General features: G+C 38.3%; 1 protein-coding gene across 25 annotated transcripts in view; it reads right to left on the reverse strand.

Annotated features, from left to right (window-relative positions):
- Positions 1-22,736, reverse strand: part of TENM2 (teneurin transmembrane protein 2) — a 1,518,527-nt gene that overhangs the window by 316,784 nt on the left and 1,179,007 nt on the right. For 2 of the 25 annotated variants that reach the window (XM_085591023.1, XM_085591021.1), the window contains exon 1: positions 20,925-21,422. The exons of 21 other annotated variants lie outside the window; for them this stretch is intronic. In XM_085591023.1, the coding sequence (XP_085447149.1) occupies positions 20,925-20,970 (46 nt within the window). In that variant the 5' untranslated portion in view covers positions 20,971-21,422. Of the gene's footprint in view, positions 1-20,924; positions 21,423-22,736 lie in introns of those variants that run through there. 2 more of the 25 variants (XM_085591019.1, XM_085591020.1) reach the window with 2 other exon arrangements.

Raw genomic sequence — 22,736 nt, forward strand, 5'->3', positions numbered from 1 at the left:
GTGAGAGGAAGGTTATAGCAAAGGCATTTGTGAAGTAACAAATAACAGCTCCTGAATAACAGTCTCATACAGACCAAGGCAGAATGCAATATGTAAGTCACTCTTTCACCTAAAGAAACATGAGCTGTATCTGCCACGAGGCAGAACACAATCAGCACATGCACACTTGCCCACATCTCCTGCCTAGATCTTGAGTATTTGCTGCCAAAACCCAAAGCCTGTAAGAAAATACCATTCAAGATAAACCCCCCCTAAGATATATGCAAAAAGTAGCTGTAATAACTGAAAATGAGAGAAATCAAACCACACTCATCTTCTGCCTACTACAAAAACCCGAGTGAGGTGGGCAGCCCTGCCCCAAGTTATTCACACCTGTATCCACCCCAATCCTATTGGCAATCACTTCTGTTTTCAAGGATTGCAAAGATAAAAGCAAGAATCTAGTTTATGGCTCTTGCTGCACCTTTTTTTTGCTGTGCATTTCCCCAGAGCTCAGTAAGAACTGACAACAGCCGAGACAGCCTCCACTACTGCAAAGTCACATTCCAAACTGCAGAGAGCTCTGAGCTGTCTGACAAAGCCTTCACCCACTGCAAATGTGCTGCCCTGGCCTGAGTGGACATTCACCCACTGTAAATGAACTGTCCCCAGCCTGAGTGGACATTCACTCTATGGCTAGAGAGCAAATACACATTTGCTGCTTTAGGCACTGCAGAAAAACTGCCTTCTCCCTTTTTCTATAGCATGTTATCACATCACATCAAGAGAGACTGAAGGATTAAGGAAAACGGATGTTGAAAAGTCAAGAAACCAGGAAAGGTAGACATAGTTTATATCTTTAGTTAGACCAATTTCTAACCTAAGGTAAACTGTGAACCTCTGTTTAATTTGGGCACCAAAAGATTTTAGTTTACCTTTAGTTAGAAATTGGTCTAGCTCAAGAATAGTTATCTCATACAGAGCATATTAAAAACTGACCAGGACATTGGACTAGTCTCTCTTTAAATATCTGCTTGCTTTCTGACAATTTCTTTAATAAATATTTGGATCAGGTGGTGATCTCAACTTCCTGACAAAAATGTAAACATGATTTCTGTGCCAGAAGATCTGTGTTTGGCTGCAAAACATGACTAGGCATTATTATGGGCATAAAAGGTGAATAATGACTAAAATCTACAAAATTAAGCTTGTGAAAAAAGTTCTATTCTAGGTCAAGCTTATGTGAAGCTTTAAAAACTTGACAGCAGTCTGGGATTACAGTTAAGGGAAAAGACAGGTTCTTGTGAAGAAAGAACTTGTGCAGTTTTTTATGTTTAAATCTTGAATATCTCCACAAGAGAGTTAAACTGCAATCGTGAGTGAAACTTCTGCTGTCATAAAAATTCACACCAAAATATTCAGTGCGTGACTCCCTGAAAATTGCCACTTCTACAGGTACAGTGCAAATGAAGAAAAGAATAACAGAAAGATACCCCCGGCCCCTGCATTCCTTAGAAATTGGTATTGCCACATAAAAGTCAGCCCAACTTTGTGAAGTTACAGTAACAGCAGGCATTTCTATACATATATATATATATATATATATATATATATATATATATAAACAGACAAATAATATAATAAAAATGTTATAAATTTATCAATTACTGAAGGAAAGGTTTTGTCAATCTCAGTTTAATTTCTCCAGAGCTCTCCTCACATGAAAATAGGGGTATCATAACCACTTCTCAAACATAGCACTTGCACGGATTATATTTGGACAATTACATGTAAATATACACATATACTTTACTAGCACATAAATAAAAACATATGGATGAAACATACAGGTAAAAGCCTTTGGGGAAAGGAGGACTTTGGACACAGCCTTGAAAAAATAAATTACCACCACACAAACAAGAATCATCATGATCAAAAGAAACAAAATAAAAAGAGCCATTTCTAATCTCCTCTGCTAGTGATATCAAGCAAACTCAGCACTCCTCAAACAGTAAATATTCATAGTCCCATTCTCATTAGTTCCTTCCTTGCTGACACAATTCCCTGTGAAGAAAACCATAAACTGAATCCACACACATCTTCCAGTCTCCTCACCTAAGTGCTTCATGATGCCTATCAAATATTTGAACACAGAATAGGAATTATCAAGTCACATAAAATTTTTGAGCTGAAAAAAACTATAGATATTTTCCTGAAAGAAAAAAGGAAGCATAAACTAAACCTCCAACTTTATATCATAACTTTGTAGATTTTAGATGCACCTGTATCTCAGTGTCCTTTGGAAGGACCTAGAAAGTTACTCAACAAAGAGTTATTAAGCATGCTAAATAATTGTAAAATGATAATTACACTGGAGACTTGTGTTAATAAATGAGATGCGAAGGGGTCTTTATTATCTACTCATGTGCATGTAGAATTTAATTAGTTATCACCTATAAATGCTAATGGCAGAGCTGCCAATCAATCAATTTCCTAAGCAGGAACTGAGGAAACCCCAAAACATGAGAAGTGAATGCTGAGGAACACTTTGGTTAGAAAACAGTTAACCCAACAGCAATATGGAGAGAAGGAATTCCTCAGAGAGCCTAAAGAAAGATGTTTTCATCTCATTACATCTACCTTCATAATTATAACAAACTCATCAGCCTCTAGATGAATACCACGTATAATGATTTTCCTGCATATTTTCCAAAGCAGGAAACTTAACAAGATATAAATGCTACAGACTAATTTAGGCTATTTGCAGTTCTCATCTCATCTTGAACTGAAATAAGAAGTAGTATAGTTAAGCTAAAAATAACTAGATAGAGACTTGGGCTTGTTTATTTCCTGTAATCCTTGCTCAGAGCCAGGCAAGTAATAAGTTTATCCTTTTAGAAAGAAGGTAAATTTAGAGCATAGTTAGCCTATGGTCTTTAAATAATAAAAAACCCAATGCAAATAAGTAAAAACGCTAGTAAGCTTCTAATTTACCTAAATGGATGCTTCCATTAAAATACTTGAAAATACATAAACCCACCACAAAACTGAAAAATAAAAAAACAAACCGTAAAGATTGCCCCATCAAAGATTAAATTTACATATGCTGATATGACAAAACAAACAGACCAGGGGATTACATTCAGTTGGACAAAATCAATCACATATAGAGTAGAGCAATAAAAATCAGCAAAACCCTGACCCACTCAGTGAAGTGGAGCTGTGCCAGAAATGCATTTCTTGGCAGGGCTCTGTGCCCACTAATTAGAGACTGAAGCATTTGGGGAGAGTTCCTCTGTGTCCTCAGGAATTGAGACAGAGCTGTCCAAACCCACCTACCTCTTCAGCAGCGACCTGGGGAGCTGCACACCTTGGCACAGGATGGAGGCAGCAGCATCCCCAGGAGCTACCAGATGAGCTGGGGGATTGGGGTGGGTGTCACACACACAGAGCACAGCTTTCTACTGTCCCCAGAATAACAACAGCTTTTGGGTTTTTTCATTAGCTGCCTGTGCTGGAGATTGTGCAAAGCTACCATGTGGTTACTACCACGTTAGCACTGCTGTTCCAGAGCTCCAGCCTGGAGACCACTGAAGGAGCTCAGAGTCTATCCCCTGGATACAGATATTTTTGAGGACACAGCCAAATAAGAGAAACAATAATTATGCATGTATTATATAAGAGAAACAGTAAATATGCATGTAATATACACTTTGGACACCAAATACAAATTTCCTGTTTAATCCCAAATCTTTCAGGTAAGTTTTCTTCACAATCTTACAGTACCAACATGGAACTGCACAGTGCTTCTGTTCCGCAAGAACCACATGTATGCATTTCTAAAGTCACCAGGACAGCTTGTTTCAACAAGCCTTAAAATCTAGCTTGATAAGGAAATTGGTTTTTAACATGTTTAATGGACTGGAATCCCTTTTAACACTTAATGAGAACAATGGGCAGCTTTCAGGTGTGCCATGACTAAACTGTACGCTGAAGGAGAATCCAGCTTGCTTTTTCTACTTTGCAATGTAACAAACTTAAATATCATATTTTATGAAGAAAGTATTTAAGTGCCTCCTTCCCCACATCACAAGCAGTATTAAGAGGTAACAATGGATATAAGCATATGGATGGAATGAGTTAAAAAGAATTGACACATCACAGTAGTTTGTATTTTTGACAAACTATTCAAATTTAATATAAAAAAATTAAGTTTCATTTTAAATGCTTATTTGCTAGCCAAAAGTGTATTTTGCAAATGTGTTCAAGACAATACACAGCTTTGCAAAAACAGCTTCTGTGGCTGAAGGCTAAATTTGACCTGAAATAAAGGGTTGAAATTGTGCTAGTACGGAGATTTTATAATTTTTTTTTGACCCCAACTTATCAGTGTAACAGATGTCTCACAATCCTTCCTGTCTGCATGCTTTACACTGCCTCTGTACGCTGATTGATGAGCTTGAAAGGGCCATAAAAGAGAAAGGAAAAAAAAAAAAAGTGGAGGGAATATCAGAGTTATCATAAAACAATCCCAAATGCTGACTCATGCTGTAGCCTGAGAGAAATGAAAACTGGGCCATGACAGAGAAATGATGGAGAGCCTGAAAAATCCACTGCCATCAGTAAAGTGTAAAACTGGCGTTTAATAAAACAGCCTACAAAGGAGGAGGCCAACTCCAAGCACGAGATTAATTTGCAAATCTCATGAATGTGCTGGTGCCTTCCTGCCATGCAGCCAGGCAGGAGGAGCAGGGCAGCCCTGCCCAGCCTCTCAGCTGGGATCCTGAGTGCTGCTGCACCTGCAGATCCCACCTGCCCCACTCCTGTGGGAGTCCAGAGCTTCCCTCTGCCTCCCTGGGACCCTGGCAGGGGTCAGGAACCCCCCTGGACAGAGCCCCAGAGACACTGGCTGTGATCTCTGTCCATGCAAAAGAGTTTTCGATCTTACAGGATCAATTACCAGCTCTGAGTGTTTGATATAAGTAATAATTAAGTGTGGCACGGGTGCAAAAGTAAAATGTTAGGATTCTAGATTAGCGGTTCAAAGGGAACAAGATGGAAGAAATTGGGTGTGTCTTGTCCTTTTTCTCCTTCTTCATGCCCTCCATGTTTCACTGTGGTGTTGGCATTTTTCTGTTGGTTCAGGCTGGGGACACACTGTCCAACGTAGGTGACAGATATTGGCACGTTCTTGTAAATCCAGCCCAGGGAGTTTCTGGTATTTAATGTTTGTCACATCCCACTGAGGGCAGAGCCCCACACGCTGCCCTGCAGGACAGAGCTGGGCAGGGCAGCAGAACATGTGAGAGATAAACAGAATAAACAACCTGGAAACCAGCACAGACCAATTATGGCTTCTGCTTTGGCAGTGGGGCTGAAAGACAGAGACTTTCCACAATCTCAGAATCATCAATGCCTCAGATTCCGACACACTCTGACCCTTTCTAGTTGACTCATACTCTGTACTAATCAAGTAAAGCAGACTAATAACTTCCCTATTCAGACATAATTCATTATCCTTATTTACCCAGGCTGGCAAAATTTAGAAAGACCCTTCCTTCCAGCCTTTTTAATTACCAAAATTCTACTTGCTTTAAAATACCATGGTCTCCCTTGAGTATTCAGCAGAGCTGAAGATCACCATGGCAATAAGAAAATGGTGCCAATGTTATCTTGGCACTGACTGTCTACAGATCTCAGGAGACTTAGCACAGGAGAAAATTGAGCTCACGTAAAAGCAAGAACTCACTCTCTCTAATGATTTTAATATACCTTTTTTTTTGCTAATTTGATGTTAAAGACCTTGAACAAAACTCCTAAAACCTTAGAAGCATACATTTTCCTAACAGACAAACAGTTCCTAATGTGTTTATAATTTTGAGGTGAAAACCACTTTACTCACACAAAAAGGCAAGGTCCTACAGTTTTGCTGGATGCATGGGAAAGTGTTGTCAATGGATTGGAGTATAAAAAACAACCCACATGAAAACAAAATCTGAGCAAAAAAGATCCCTTTAGATCTTAGTTTCAGGCATGAGATGAAGATTTTTTCCTACAACCACAACATGCCAAAATCCACAGTCCTGCTGCACAGAACAATGGTTGTGTTTGGTGTTTGTTTGCTTTTCCCCTATTCCTTTTCCCTTTCCCTAAGCTGTGTTACAGAGACAATGGACATAGCTTTTATCAGGATTATATCTGTAAGCTAATACACGACACATCACACAAAAACTGGCAGCAGTACAAACGTACAGCAGTGACTTCACCACTGCTCCCAGCTTTTAACCTGGACTTGGGGACAAAGCCTGCACACCACAGGAGCATTTCCTGGAGGCAAGTCCCACACAGCCAACAATGCCAACACATACCAGAACACACCTCTGCTTCAGAAAGAACATCTTCACTTCCAATTTACTGTAGTGCCAGTAGAGCTGCAGCTTGTTCTTTTCCTGGTATCAAACCAGCCACTGGTACATTCCATTCTTTTGCAGTCAGCAAATGGGACAGCAGAAAATAAGACTACATATCATCCCAATGCCCCCACACATAAAAGAACAAAATAATTCTCTACTAGTTGAAAGGTGCATTCAAAATTGCAGTGAAGAATGAAAATGCAAACATCCAGAGAGGGATTTAACTCCATATAGTGCTGATCAGAATAATCACTCTGAATTAGCAGGCTTCAGACTGAAAAGAAATTGCCAACTCCCCCAATTCTCATTTTATAAATCTGGTTTCTAATTTCTGTGTACTACTTTCTCCATATACATACAGAGGGATTTTGCAAGTGGTTAATATAAACTCATGCTGACAACCTTGTTGAGGAAGTAAAAGGAGCATATTAGAACATTGCTTTACAATTATGTACTAGGAACAGCAGTATTTGTATTGAAGATATACTTTCCCTTTCTGAAGTAGAAAGATTATAGTGGGAAAGCCAACAGTGACTCTTCCACTTTCTGATGGTCAGAATGTTGGCATTGCATAAAAGTCTATGCAATGTCTGGCTTTCACACAGTCAGAAGCATCTGGAATAGTCAAACCTTCTCTCTGAATCAGTTAATTTGCTGCAGTCAGTGTCACTTTTGTTTCTCAAATGCTAGAGTTACCAGAATACAAATTCATTCACAAATTCAACTCAGTGTTTCCATTAAAAAAGCAGAGCAACTGATGCAGACAGGCTTTGTGTTAATGTAGTTGAAAGGGTTTTTTTCCCCATAAGAAGGCAGTGAAGGAATAAATATTAAAACACACTACATGTGCCACCACACAGAATTACTCATATCTAGAGAGCTCTAGTTTAATATACAGGCATTGCAAACACATTGTGCAAAACCTGCAGCTGAGCATGGGTTTGGAACACAATGCTGAGATTGCATAGGAAGCACTTCTACTTTGCAGAAAGGATATTGCATTACACAATCCTGAATTAATTCATAGTATCATGAGTGATATAAAAATAATGAAAATTCCACTCTGGGGCCAGAAAGGCTCCTTGCTTACACAAACTCATGAGAAATTTTAAGAGAGAAATCAAAGAAGTTGCACTTGGGTAAGTATGGCTGGTAAACAGTGCTAAAGCTCCCCTAATCAGAAAAGGGATATTTTATGTAAAATCACTGGAGTTGACATGGAAAAAATATCTGAAAGGTCCAATCACACTGGTCTGTTAACTTGAGCTCAGAATTACCCCAATTTGCACATTTTTGTGAAAAGATTGTTAGCTGGTCACCAACACACAACAAATTTCAATAACTAATTGCCATTTCCTATTTATTCATAGAATTGTAGGTGGGCAGATGATTTTTCTGCCCTCAAAATATCAATTTCAAATAAACATCCCTGGGAAAAGATCTCTCAAACTTTTCAAGTTGGACTTTTCAACTGATCAATGCGAAACTGCAGTTCCTGCTGTTTAAAACAGCAGGGTGGGAGGCAGGAGCAGGATGACCCCTTTCAATCCTGGGCCTCCTGGCATTACCTTAGCAGACCTTTTCAGAAAAATAACAGACATTTCTGCTGGCTTATAGCTAGAACGAAGATAATCCTGACTCAATTAGCTTATTGGCTTTCCCCCCATGTGGTATGGCAGGAAAAAAAAAAAAGAAAGTAAGACTTAATTTAGAGGGGGTTTGTTAGATAATAAGCTCAACCTTTCATGTTACCTGCCTTTGCATAACAAGGCTCTGCCCTTCCCAAATTAGCTCTTGGAAAGAAGTTATTTCCAATGTGACCAAGAGCAAACCCGTGATCTGAACAACAACAGATCATGTTGCTTAGCCTTCATGTCCCGCTGCAGACAAAATGGCACAGCCAAACACACCCAGAAGAGCCCAGTTCAGCTCCTGAAATACACCTGAAATACAGTGCAGGTTACAGCCCCTGCTCTGCCCACAGCAGCCACACGTTTTGGGCCTCCATCCTTCATTCAAACCCATGCACCTGAAACCATGGAATGACTTTTTTTCTGTCATTGACATTAAGAAGTGTTTAGTAACACAAGTACACAGAAAAATCATGTCAGCTGCAGAAAGGTCCTTCCAGCAATCAATTTTTTTGGGGGAGTTTGAAAGGACTAGCCTACTTGTTTAGATTTCCATTTTCCCTTTGAGCTAATTTAAAGTACAATGAAATGTTACTGAGCCCAGAGAGAAACAAATTCCAGTTCAAAAGAACAATTACTAATTAGATCGACGATCTTCAAAAGTCAGGTACACTCTTCCATTACATTACAGAAACTAGATTGCAACCTTTCACTTAAGTTATTAGTCCAGGGTTTAACAACTGACCACTAAACCTGTATCAAATTTATTTCATTCCTGACAGAGCAATTCTTTCCCTCTCTGTTTGGCTACTTCCACCTTTGCTGAGTGCTTCTCCATTTTTACTTTACAGATGAAAATGAAAATACTGCATGCTTTATTAGATTCTGCTCTCTTGTTTGTGATGAGACATCAATGTTGTTTGCTAATTTAAAAAGCAGCTCTTTGGCACAAATGTTTTATTTGCTTGTTGTTTCCCCTCTCCACCTCTCTGGCATATGTCAAATGTTTAGAAAATATGATTTTGATGGCAGATTAATTTTAGTACTTACAGAACGAGCTCAGCTTTCAGATGCAAAAAACAAACTAAAATAAACTTAATTGTTTTAAAGTTTGTGTTTCTTTATATAGTTTTAGTTTAATCACAACATACTTAAACCAAAATAAAGCTTGTACTTGCAAAACAACCCCCAAACCCCACAAATCCACGCCAGCATTTCCCAGTATACAATGCATTCTATACCAGCACTTTAAAAACATATAAACAAAATATAACAGTGTAGGTTTGAAACAAAAGTTGCCATGAGAGGCCTTCTGTGAAAAAGGTCTTCCACTAACTATATTCCTAATAACCTGTAGCACTACAAAACTTAATCCAATATAAAATAAAGGTTTCAGATTAAAGCTTGGTTGTGTAGCACACCACACACGTGTACTGACACATCTGCAGTGATCACAGGGGCTGCACCACCCTGCTGGATACACAAAACAGCATCACCCAAATGGAGCAAGGCTGAAGGCAACACAGGGAGATAATCCACGTCTCTACTCGACATTACATCCCTGAAAAAAACGAGCTCTTCAGATGGCCCAGGTTCCCTCCAGCACACACTGAGCTTTGCTCCTGCACAAGGCAAACTCTGCCACTCCTCTCACGGTCACGATGCACATTTCCTCATCCACACAAAAGTGAGAGCAGAAGTACTGCAACACTGCCCTTGGTTACAATTCTGTAATTAAAGTATTATTTTTTTAACACCTTTATTGTCAAACCTTGCTTATTGATCTCCATCATTTTTATTTTTCATTACATCAGTCTGTAAATTAATTAGGATTCCTACAAGTATGGCTACTTTGTGATATTTTTGTTTACTGTGTTCTGAAAGGCTTTAGCCTTTCTGATATCAAAACAAAACCTAAATTTAAAAATGCAATATATCCTCCCTCATTCTATTGTTATCACCCTGGTCCTACTGGTTAGAACCAAGATTCATTCTGAGATTTTATAGAACAAAGCTGTTTTATAAAGTAAGCACATTTCTTCTAGTAGAATCTTGTTTAAGTTTGCTCATAAGCAAGAAGAAAATCTTTAAAATATTTAGATACTACAGTTTTCTGTAAGTAGGCTATAATTAGATTATTAACTCAAGGAAGCAGATCATACCTTCCCACAGACTTGCTCAGCACTTAACAGAACTAGACTGACCTACATGGACTCTACCCAATGCAGGGTCAAGAAGAGGGTGCTTTCAGGAGGGAAAATAGCTTTCTGACAAATCAGTTGACTTGGTTCCAGCTATAACACTGACCTACTTGTACAGCATACTGCCAGGCATTTAAATTTCACTGCCTGTAAAAGAGAACCTATCTATTCCACAGGAAAGAAACTGGGTTACTGGTCCCTGATTTTATAGTTTAAGAGAACAGATTATCCATGTGCAGCTCCCACAGCAGATGAATTCAGGCTCTCTCTTTCCAACATTCATGGGAAGGGGGAGCAATCGTGATGTTCCATTTTGGGAAGGAATGAATGCAGAAAGACCAGGAGGCAACCAATCAATTCTCTCCAAGCCCCAGCATTACCCGTGTCAGAAAACAGATCTGGCCACAGAGGAGGAACTGTGTGTGTGCAGCACTGCAAGGGCCCACAGACTCAGCCAGGGAAGACTGCAAAGATGAGTTTGCAGCTGATCAGTTTTTACAGAGCACTTGATCTCAAAGATCTTGCTTCTCTAAAGATGTCTCTCTTTTGCTTTCTTGGGCTCTGTTGCCAGACATGCAAAAGACAGACATATGTTGCCAGACATAAATAAACACAGGTAGAACATAAAAAGCTGCTCACATGACCTTTAATCATTATGCTTTAAGCAGTAGTCACCCATCTCCTATCAGATTCTGCTCTAGCCTTTCTCACTGTTTGCACACAAGATCCTGGTTATTCATTATAAAGCTGCTGTATTTAAAGGTAAAACAACAATTGAACCAAATGCACTGAAGAAAACAAGGGAGAACTAGTTATGAAGACTCTAATCCATACAAATATCTTCTAATTTCTTAAATGAATAAAGGTAAAGTAACTGCCCTGACTTTCATCCATTTTATCTCTATTTGAAAAGAAAATTACTAGCTGGAAGTAGCTCATGAATCAAACTAACCCCTACTCAATAGGGTATGCACATCAGTGTATCAGATATTGTTTATCTGAAAAATTACCCTGACAGGTCTCTCTCAGCTGATCCTTCTATATATCTGTTTGAAATCTTTCTCTTTTCGATCCTGTTCTGAAATCAGAAGCAAGTTGCCTCTAGCTGTCAAATCAATCTCCACAGAACACTTGGGGAAAAAAAAACCAAAACATATCAGGTGCTGAAAAAATATACATATTGGCCTCATGCACAACTGGAGGCAGACAAAACCCCTGCACATGACTTCTTCTACTCCCTCTTAATAATTACTAATGCTTCCCATTCCTTTCTAGTGAAAACTTTAAACAAATTATTCCTCTAGTAAGACTTACTATCATTGGAGGTAGCTTATACGGATCAAAATAAACAACTATCATTTTATATATGGAAGTTTCACTCTTACTGTACCACTTGTTTTCTCCTCATTTGGTTTACATTTTGGTTTACACTTTTCACACTGAATTTATGGGGAAAGGAATAAGGTGCTTTCTGATTGGAAACCAATCAGAATATTACAGCATTGATGCATTAAATAATTAAAAATATAATGAACTCATCTGAAGTGTTTTTTCAATATACCTCTTGGCACAATATTAGCAATTGAAAACTCTCCTAGACCACAGCCTACTTGGCACTTATTTATCAACTTACTTCTATTGTGTTTACAAAGTAGTGCTAATGAAGGAAACCTCAAGGGGTTTTGGTGGGTTTTTTGGGCGTGGGGGACTAGTTCTGGCTGCAGACACTCTCCCTGCAGGAAGGAAAAGACTCCCGTGGAATGATAAAGGACTCACTGTTACACTATTACAGGAGATGAATTGCATTAACCCCTGCCCTTCCCCATTGTACTTGCTGCCCACTGAAAACAACAACAGAATTACTAAAATCCCACACTCTCTAATGGGATGGTAATAGGATTCAGAGGCCATTAGGGTAAAGGCAATCCATATTTTACAGTTTAATAAGCTCTTGCTGAAGATGCTGGATCCCTCTTCAAAGCCAACAATTACTGATTTAGTATTAACAAATCCTCAACTGTCAAGACTGCAGAATGCATTCAAGATGAAGTCAACAGCTTATGGTGACAGACTTTAAAAATGTGTGTAGAAAAATGAAATCACTTAAATTGAAATAATTTGTAATTTTACAGCGATACTAGTTATTAGTGTCATTTCATATTTCTCTATATCCAGATCTCATGGTTACTCAAGTTTGCACATAATTCAGAGTTCTGCAGTGTTTGTTGTAGAAGTCAAGAAATTTTGTCCTGTTTTCTAAGCATGCATCCCTTCTCACAAAGAAATAAAACACTCAACTGTGGGACCAACTGAGTAATAAAATCAAGTTCTCCACAATCACAGGTAACTACATAGACAATTCTTTAATATTATGATTACCTACTGGATTGCCTACTAGGCTGTGGACTCAAAAGAACCTACCATTTCCTAATAACATGCCTTGAAACATAGGGTAAACAATACAAACTAACCCTGCCTGCTGTTTATTATTCTCAAAACCATTGGTTTATGTATTTTTGAAAGGCAAGTAGCCTTTACAAAAAAATCATTGTATCTCTGTTTTTGCTGTATCCAATAATTTCCCACTCCCTCATGTAACTGACTGGGGATATAAAGAGCAATCCACTCCTTACATTTCCTGAAACCAAAGATACACCTCCATCATTAGTGCTGCTGGATCTAATCCCCACCTCTTCATTATTCTTTTGCTTAAAGGGTGGGGGAATCCCAATGATAACAGATTTTTTTAGAAATTATAATTCTGAAACTCAGTTTTGTCTGCACAAACATTAACAAAATTCACAGGTTGGTAAGAGTCACTGTATTTAAAAATATGGATCATTCCTGTCATAATACAATTATTTTGTGCCTAATCACACAAACAACAGGAAAGCAAAATAAAATATATAATCATAAACCAACTAAACCCGAAGGCCTGCCATCATTTCAAATTGAGGAAGTCAGTTCTTCACCACCTACAGAGGTGATGTTTTCATATAATCAGATATTGCAACTTAAAACACCGGAACCAGGCTGATCTTCAAATTTTATCTGCTGTTTATGTGGAGAACTATTAGACTTCATTAACATCAATGCATAGGCACTATTTGTAATGATGTATTAATAATGAATCCAAGTACATATTTTATGACCACCACAATGTTATGTTAAAAGCATAAATTTAATACAAACTGAGCAGCTACTGAGCTGGTAGTTTTCCTGTTTCTCCAAAAGTAGATAAACTGAAGTTTGAGATCCACTTCCAGAACTTCATTTAGTCATATCTAATGCTTAAAGAAAGTTTTCAACACACTCAAAGAACAGAGGGAAAAGGAAACTAGAGTGGTTCTTGCAACAATTGACTCTGTTTAGCTCACTACTAAAACAAGTTTTGGAAACCACTTTGAAAGATGCCTTCTAGAATATCTAGGGAGATCACAGAGATTTTTGAAGCATAGCTTCCAGGCAAACTAGTGAAAATAACCAGAAGGCAAGTAAAAAGGGAATTGACGATCTAACTAATTCCATGACAGGAATTGTCCTATCAATATTTTACAATGCAAAGCAGAACTACAACATGAACAGAAGGAAGATGTCAAATACCACTCAAAAAGCCTCTTTAGGCAGAGAAACAGAGAGCATACAAACCATTAATTTCGAAGGACCTTTATATATATATAGACACATATATTTATATATATATATATATATATATATATATATATATACATATATTTATATACATGTGTATACATATATATAAATTTAACATCTAACTCCACTTAAATCTAACCACATTGTTTACAATACAACAATACATATGCATCATTGTGACTCAGCCTGACTCTGGAGTCAGGATTTCTTTTGAGTCTAGATAATGTAGTGCTGGAGCATGTCCAGAGAAGGAAATGGAGCTGCAGAAGGGTCTGGAAAGTCAATCATGGGAGGGAGCTGGGAGTGCTTATCCTGGAGCAAAGGAGGCTCACGGGAACCTTCTGGCTCTGCACAGCTCCTGCCAGGAGGGGACAGCCAGGTGAGAGTCAGGCTCTGCTCCCAGGGAAACATCAGCAGGACAGGGAGAAATGGTCTCAAGCTGCACCAGGGGAGGTTGAGGCTGGGCATCAAGGAGAATTCTTCACAAAAAGAGCTGCCGGGCACTGGAAGGGGCTGCCCCCCTGGGCACATAGGGCACATCCCTATGTGGTGCAGTCCCCCTCCCTGCAGGTGCTCAGGAAACATCTGGGTGTGGCGCTCAGTGCTCTGCTCTGATTGACAGGGTGGGGATCAGTCACGGGTTGGACTCCAAGATCTTAGAGGTCTTTTGTAGCCTAAATTATTCTGTGATTGTGGGAACACAGTTTTTAAAAAGAAAACAGAACCTTCAACCACAAGTGATCAGAAGATTTCATGTTAGAAGGTGGTGAATGAGGATGAAAGAACTAATTTCTTAAGGCTGGCCATGGCTAACAGGGTAAACATGAAGAGAAAATACATTGCCAACGCTGAAGCCTTGATTTGCTTTGCATTTGACACACGCTGTCTCAAAACACCATTTTAAATTTCATTTCAGTCATTCTACAAGATCCTCTCAGAAAAGGTAGCAAGGAGATGCAATATAATGAGCTATAATACAATAATCATGGTTTGGATCTCTGTCAAGTTTCTCAGAACGCAAATGAGCATTTATCAGGAATTTGCCCAAAACAAATAATTTACTCTCATTTCCGCAACACGACAGACATGATTCTCCTCCATTCAGCTCTTTGTTAACTCTGATTAATTACTTCACTTCCAAACTTCATTAGAAGCATATTCATCTTTTTCTAGGTTGCAACAACTGATATGCTGCATTTCAAAGGCTCATATTAGAAAACTGAACATCTGTCCATTCCTTACATTCTACTGACCTCTAGAGACTGCATGTATATATGTATAGCACATATACATTATTTATGTCCATGCACACACACCAGAGCAATACTACAATAGGCTGACTTTAAGATAAATCTGCATTCAGTATCTGATGTTACAGTTTTGACTTTAATCCCACACTGTTCTCAGAAATGTTTTCTTTCCTGCAGAAATCTCTTGCTGTTTTTCCCACCCTCTTCTCTTTGTGTCCTTCCAACAGGAACATGCCACACCTTAGCAGTTACGTACAGAATTAGGCTACAACTATGAATATCAATATAAATACTGAGATAAACCAGGTTTCATTTAGCATTAACATCTGCTGGGGAGGGAGTGCTACAGGTCAGACACACTGGGTTACTGCAAACCAGACATTATTGTGTGTGGGGAGAGGAGACCAGTCTCTCCCAGCTCAGTACAAGCCTTGTTCCCCCACCAAACGATAACATCTTGCAGCAGATTCCTTGTCCCCTTTGTGCTGCCAGGGAAAAAAAAAAACCACAAAAGCCTGTGTTGGGTTTGACATTTAGACCAAACAGAAGGGACTGAAGGAGTTGAATTTGTCAACTAAAATCTATTCAAAATAGACATTAATCCAGTAACAAAGAGAAATGAGGGGAACAGAAGAGACTATGTTCTTCCCTAACAATGTTAGAATAACTGACACCATTAAGAGCCATTACTTGGCAGTACTGTGTGGTCAAGCACAGCAAGAGGCATTACCACAAATATAAACAAAATTAACAGGTGACAATTCAAAGGCACATTCTCCAACAGAAAATACTCAGTATTCAGTTCCATAACAAAATTCTTGGCAAACATATATTGGGTTTTCTAACACTTCCAGGGTTTTATAGAGAATGCTCACATATGACACTTTCATATGAATTTATTCCTGAAATCCAACAGACAATGGTAAGTTTAGGAGAACAATCTGAAAACAATGTCCTGCTTCAACAAAAGCTTTATCTAAAAAGCTTTTTTGCTTTTTAAAAATAATTTATTTATGAGGGCAGGTGGATAAAACCCTCTACTGCAGTGTTTTACCATGTTATAATCATATTGCATGTGATAACAGAATACAGATTTTATTTGATTTGGAATCAGCTATGAGCTAGCTACAGGTTGAATTTTATTAAATCAATATAAGCTATAGATAGCAACTGATCTTTGTATCTTCAAAAATTGCATGCATAGAGTAAGAACTGTGCTATCTAAATATATTCTGCACAATACAGCTAAAAGAACTTACATCCCATACTTTGAGTTATTGCATCATTAGTGAGGAAAATATATACAACCATGACCTCCTGCAGAAGATTGTTAAGATGACTTCGTTGCCAAATCCTATTTCTAGTTTTTAATTTTTTTTTTCACATTTTTATTTACCTGTTTTAATGGTACTATCACAGCCTCTGATATAGATGCAAGCCTCACAAATAAGTCACTAAATTACTATTATCTGCAGTACATTTTCCTGTGTACACATCCTAGCTTGAGATGTCAATAACTTACTGCAGATTCCTAGAAATATATTCCTCCTCGGTCCCAATAATGTGAGACTAGGATAGTATTTTAAAATTTCAAATGGGCTTAAATTAAAATACATGGATTCAGATTTTGGTCATTGTTTATACATAAATAAGCATCCAGAGACAAACATAGAAATATACCATTGCTACTACTGAGAAATATGGCACTAAACTCAATTGGCCAAAATTATTGATCCTGTGCAGCTATTCTGAGCTTTCAGGAGTGTTCTCCTAAGTAAAATTCCAGTATACAAGTATGCTTGCTTTTCTCTTCATGACTTTGAGAACTGAGAAATACAAAGATAAAGTTTATTCCTTAGGGCTATATTGTGTCATAAGCCTTTAAACTGAATTTGCCAATGTTTTCAACAGGGAATTCTCTTTAGAAACCAGTGACATATTACAATCTTTTAAAATAAATTATGTACCATTTCATTGAATTGACAAGTCTGAGAATGAGGAAGGTACGAGAACATAATTCTGGTGATGTTCTCACTGGAAAGAGTCAGGCTTATTTTTCTGAGTGACACAGAATTTTAAAAATGTCAAACTGCTCATGAACTTTTGGCCATGGCCAACTGAGACATATAACATTTAATGGCCATGGCTAATGGTCCCTAAAACTGTAGGAACCACTAAGTTTGAAAACAAAAACTACATGCCCATTCAATAAATACATATCTGTTACATTTCTTAAACTATACTCATGAAATACAGGAAGATTTCACTTCCTCTGCATTGCAAGTACACAGTTTTCTGAAGGTTAAGGAATTACCTTAGCATGTACACAGTTGTGTGCATGCACACATTGAGCAATAAATTAAAGAAGCAGAACATTAAGGAAATCTCTATTCAAAATATTGGAAATAAAACTCCAAACCAAATAAACAACAACAAAAAAACCCCAATCAACCTAAATCTTCTCAGATTACAGCCATTTTGGCACACGCACCTGCAAAACCCAAAAAAATACTAAATCTAAGCCAGAACTAAATAGCATACAATGCTAATTACATGAGAGATGACTGTAGAGATTTGCCACACATTTTTTATGTGCACTTTTTCCCATTTATAAGCCCAACTTGAAATTTTCTTCAACATTAAGTAGCAAACAAAATAAAGACATTCTCCTATGTATTATAAAATTCAAACATAGTAATTTTAATTCTAAAAATTGAAATCTCTTCTCTAAAAGGTCTTCAAATAATTCTTGTCTATTTTATTTAATGTTCAAAGAGGTACAAACCAGTTGCACACAGAGAGATCATATTTTTAGCATGACTAGCCTAAGTTTTGCATGTTTACCCTGCTTTACATGAAAAGCTAGGATTAAAGAAACACAACACCCATTAGGGTTTTGAATTTGAAATCAGTTATGGTTGATCATCTCCAAAAATAAATATTCCCACAGATAGAGGTCAGTGGTTGCCTGAAATTGCATCAGTTATTGCCTGTACACTAAAATCCTCTACTCCTTTGGGACTGCTTTATCATTTTATCAGATTAATTAAAACAGTAGTTTTAGCACAGACCATCACAGTTTACTATTCACACATTTGCCATTAGGTGCTTCCAATTTATTGATCTGAGACTCATCATAGGGCTTCTCTCAGAACTGAGTCACATAAGAAGATGGTAACTCCCAACTGTTAATAGATAAAAAAGTACATAAAATACAAATTAAGAGGGATTTTTTTTTGTCTTTTATGTGTTGATTTGGTAAGCTCTTGCTGTTCTCAAAGGAAAGCAACTTTACTGTACTATAACTCTAATTTTGAGGTGGGATGCATTTATTTTCTTAATTTATAATTAAACATCTGTATTTTGTGGTTTTGATTAAAATAAAACAAAAAAAAAAAACCCTTTCAGGGATGTTCTTTCAGCTCTTTCTTTAAGAAAACACAGATCAAACAATGTCAATAATAGTGATAAAATTTGAAGAGGTAAGTAAAAACTAAAATCTTTAAAAGAGACACATGGTTGTATCAACATGTGATTCATTTCAGCATGTGTCTCTTCAGGTTTTCAGATGGAATAGCACCTACAATTATGATGTAAAAATTATTGATCTCATATTATAGAACCACCAACAGCCTTGAGGTTTTTCTTTGGTTTTTGCAATTTCACTGCATTTCTCTCTCTAGATGAAGTAATCTTAACTTTGCTCTCCAGCAACATCTACTGGAACATCAGTAAAATGCTGCTATTTCTATTAATCACCCATTTAACATCTAGCAGGGCAGAGTTAGCAAATGCCAAAGGCAGAGATAAATGCTCTGCAATTCAGATCTTGCATTCTGGGCTCAAGCACATCAAGGTGGCTCAGCTTCAACCTTCCACTTTTCTGCCATTTCATAAACACCAAATTCTTCATGACTAATTCCTACCAGAATTCATCTGCTATTTATACTCAGACATACTTTATTTAAGTCACAAAATATCATTTAAAGTACCACATTACATCCAAGACTTCAATTTTTGTCAGAGAAGTAATTTTGGTTTGACCCAACATGTGCCTAAACAGAACTGAAGCATAGAAAGAACTAGGAAGAACATAACAGAAACATTTTGAAAGGTGAAGCAGAGCTGGAGTGGTGATTCCAATGCTATGAAATAAACAAGTTCAGCAAAACCATAGTTAAAAAGTAAAAATATGCACGGCAAAACAGTGAAACATCTGCAAGTTCTGACTTCAAGCCTTCACAGGGACCAAAAAAAAAAAAAAAATTAAAAAAAATCTGTCCCTTTGTAAGAGGATGAAAGTGCATGATTAAGTAGCACTGAAGGAAGGAGCAGGGCTTGAAGGGCTCCAGCGAGGGGGACTCTGCTTCCCTGGGGGCTCAGCCCCTCTGAGCTGCTCAGGCACAGCCCCGCTGGGATGGCGAGGCGCGGGCACTGCAGGCAGCTCCCCTTTGGGCACCTCGCATCAGGACCAAAGTTCTCAGGCAAACAGATTCATGTCACTCTGCAGGGTGCTCATCTGGAGCTCTGCGCCACGAAATTCTGCCTACCCGAGGATGTTTACTCGGTGACAGCTCCCGAAGTTAGCTTTTCCCAGCTCTGCTCAGAGCCAGCCAGCAAGTGCTCCACTTTACAAATAACTCTGATCACTACAACAGTATTTGCTTTCTTCCCGAGCCCTAATAATGGTCTAACTCTCCTAGACTGCTTGTTCACTCTTCAGTGTGACAATGAAATTCAGAATATCATTGTTGCTCAGAATCCCTTCCTCCTATTTTGAGTCAGTTTGCTGATACAGAGAGCAACTGTAAAATGTAGGGAGAGAAAAAAAGGCACTAAAGCCAGTGATGAACAGAAACAGGCATCCCAATAGTTAAATATGCCAGCTGTGAATAAAAAGCACTTACTAAAATTATTTTTGCCTTCTGAATCTCTATAAAACCTTAATGTATTTTTATAGAGAATAAAAGGGCACGTTTCCCAAAACCACAAACCCTTTAGGCTATAGAATTTTATATTATCACAAGACTTAAGTTCATAGGCTTTGCCTGATAAATTAGCTCCTCTCAATAACTGTTAAACAGAAAGCCCTTTATTGTAATCCAAGTGCACTTGTGGACAGCACTTTCAGAGTTAACTCCATTTGACAACTGACATAAATCCATTATTCTAATTTGGTGATTGCTTTACTAAACACAGATTCATTTTATGAGTTTTAGTCACGTATTTCATTCAGGATGCTACTTAATCTCAATTTACAAAACATAAACACGAAATAGGTTTTACAGTATATCTAAAAGGGTATAGCTATTCATCCGACAAAATGCCAGGCAAACAAACCATATTCACCTAGACCTAAACTCAGTGCTAGATTTTACCTTACACAATAAAGAGTAAATAAGTAAAGCTTTTTTTTTTTTTTAATTGAGCTGTTGCAATCAAATTGCAGAATGCAAGCTCCCTGAGGGTTCTAAGACTCAAGCTTTTCTTACACTGAGATTTCAGCACTGAATTTAACCTTAAGCAAAGTCCAGCTTTCACAAAAGCTGTGTGTCCGATTCATTTTGATACACAGAGAAAAGGGGGGAAAAAAACAAGCAGTCATTGTGAATACAGTGTCCTCAGAACCTCATCTCTAATTCAATTTATAGCAGAGACTTTACATCTTAAACAATAGGAATCTGATAGAGCAGCGATGCTGCCTCTTGCTGCAGTTGCCTGCCTCAGTTCGAGAACGCCGAAATGCACGGCTCCGACCCGGCACTCCATAAAACATCGCATTCAGACACTTCTTACCTGCCTCGGCTGAAGGCTTCCTTCCCTTGTTAGCAGTATGAAGCATCCTCCAGCCTTCCCAATCCGTAGCACCGGCCTCGAATTGCACAGCCAAGTCCCCTTCTCGCAAGAAAACGCTTATGGAAAGTGATTAGTTTTTGTTGTCCCTTTTAAGTCCCTCCTGCGGGAAAAAGCCGGGGAGCGATGTGACGCCACCTTTTAATCTTTCGCGAGAGTGAAAAGGCAGAAAAGGAGCGCTCGATCAAACTGAGCTTCACACATGACTAAAACTCGGCGGAGAGGCTGCGAGCTCTGGCTGAAGCACCACTAGGCGTGAGTGTAAGAACAGAGAAGAGGGGAGAGTCAATGAAATGTGACAACGTATGTGCATCAAAGACGGGGAAGAGGGAGAGAACAATGAGCGAGAGATCGCGACAGCAACGAGGGAAGGAGGAAGAATGAGAATGGGAGGCAGAATAAGCCTGAAGAAAAGAGGAGAGTTTTGAAGCAAAGAATTCGCAGAATAAAGCCAAAGTGTCTGGCAGCTTCTGTTTTTATCTCAGTGAGCATGACATACTGCCTCTCTCATTTAGCAACACATTCTTGCCTCTTCCAGGTTTGAAAACTGAGATAATCACAGTGTGTGCCTGTTTGCGCCTGACTGGCACACTTGTGTGCAGCGTACCTGAGATGCCCCCAACCATCTCCTGGAGCTGCATTTACATGCAATTCAGTTCCTATATTCATTAGGAGAGACATCTCCCCCTGCCCCCAAAAAACAGGAGCTGCTAATTTCTCCATTAATTTACAATATAGTTTATCTGGCAGATGGAATTCTACTTATAACTACTAACAAACTGCCACTGATAAACAAATGAACTGAACAAATGTTTAATGTTGATAACTGAGTTATCATAGCAACAAAACATATTAGCGCTGATAAATCTGTTTTTAAAAAGGTATTACAGACAATTTTATTTATTCTGGAATTTCTAGATGAAGTTGCTCTAAAGTGGTAGGAGAAGAAGAAACTTGACCCAGAACTAACATTTTTAAAGGAATGCATCAAACATATGTTCATACTTCCAGTATTTTTAAAAAATGAGTAACAAGCTAAAGCCCAAATTTCAAATTTAATTTTGAATTCCCATTAGAAGAGATCCACACATTCAGTCCTCATACAAGTAGAGTTCATTTTCATGCAAGATGGGTGTAGGATGTGTGTGGATTGTTTGGGTCTTTGGTTGGTTGGGGTTTTTTTCCCTAACTACAACATGTAACATCAGGGCAGCTTCTGTGAGTTGCTTTGTTCATACCTTCTACCTCTACGTGGTCAAGGGAGAAATGGGTTTTATGCCAACTGGCAATTGTTCAGCTGGCCCAAAGCACACAAAGTCCTTGTCTGCAGAACTGACACAAGCCCACAACCACCCTTGGACTTACATGGAGCCAACATGCAATAGGAAGAAACATTAAATATAGCTTTTCTTTGCTGCAGCACCCTGTTTGGGCTATTGGATCCTACCATGTCAACTGCAGTAGAGAAAAGGAAAGAATGTCAAAAATCTGGATTCAGCTCTGGCCTGTGCAGAAGAGTGCTGTGGTAGCTCATGCAAGCCACACAGTGCTACATTCTGGCATCTGGGTCTGAAGGTACTCAGGTAGCCTAAAATAATATTTCAACAGCTTTAAATAACTTGGTATCCTCTTTCATAAGGGTTTTCCAGTTCCAGAGAGGAGGTTATAAAAATGAATTCATAAATTATTATCAGAGAATCAGGAGTCAGTTTCAACCCCAGGTAATTCTATATCATTATTATACTACAAAACTTG

This window comes from Lonchura striata, chromosome 13 (genome assembly GCF_050655825.1).
Source record: "Lonchura striata isolate lonStrDom1 chromosome 13, ASM5065582v1, whole genome shotgun sequence".
In the NCBI taxonomy this organism is placed as follows: domain Eukaryota; kingdom Metazoa; phylum Chordata; class Aves; order Passeriformes; family Estrildidae; genus Lonchura; species Lonchura striata.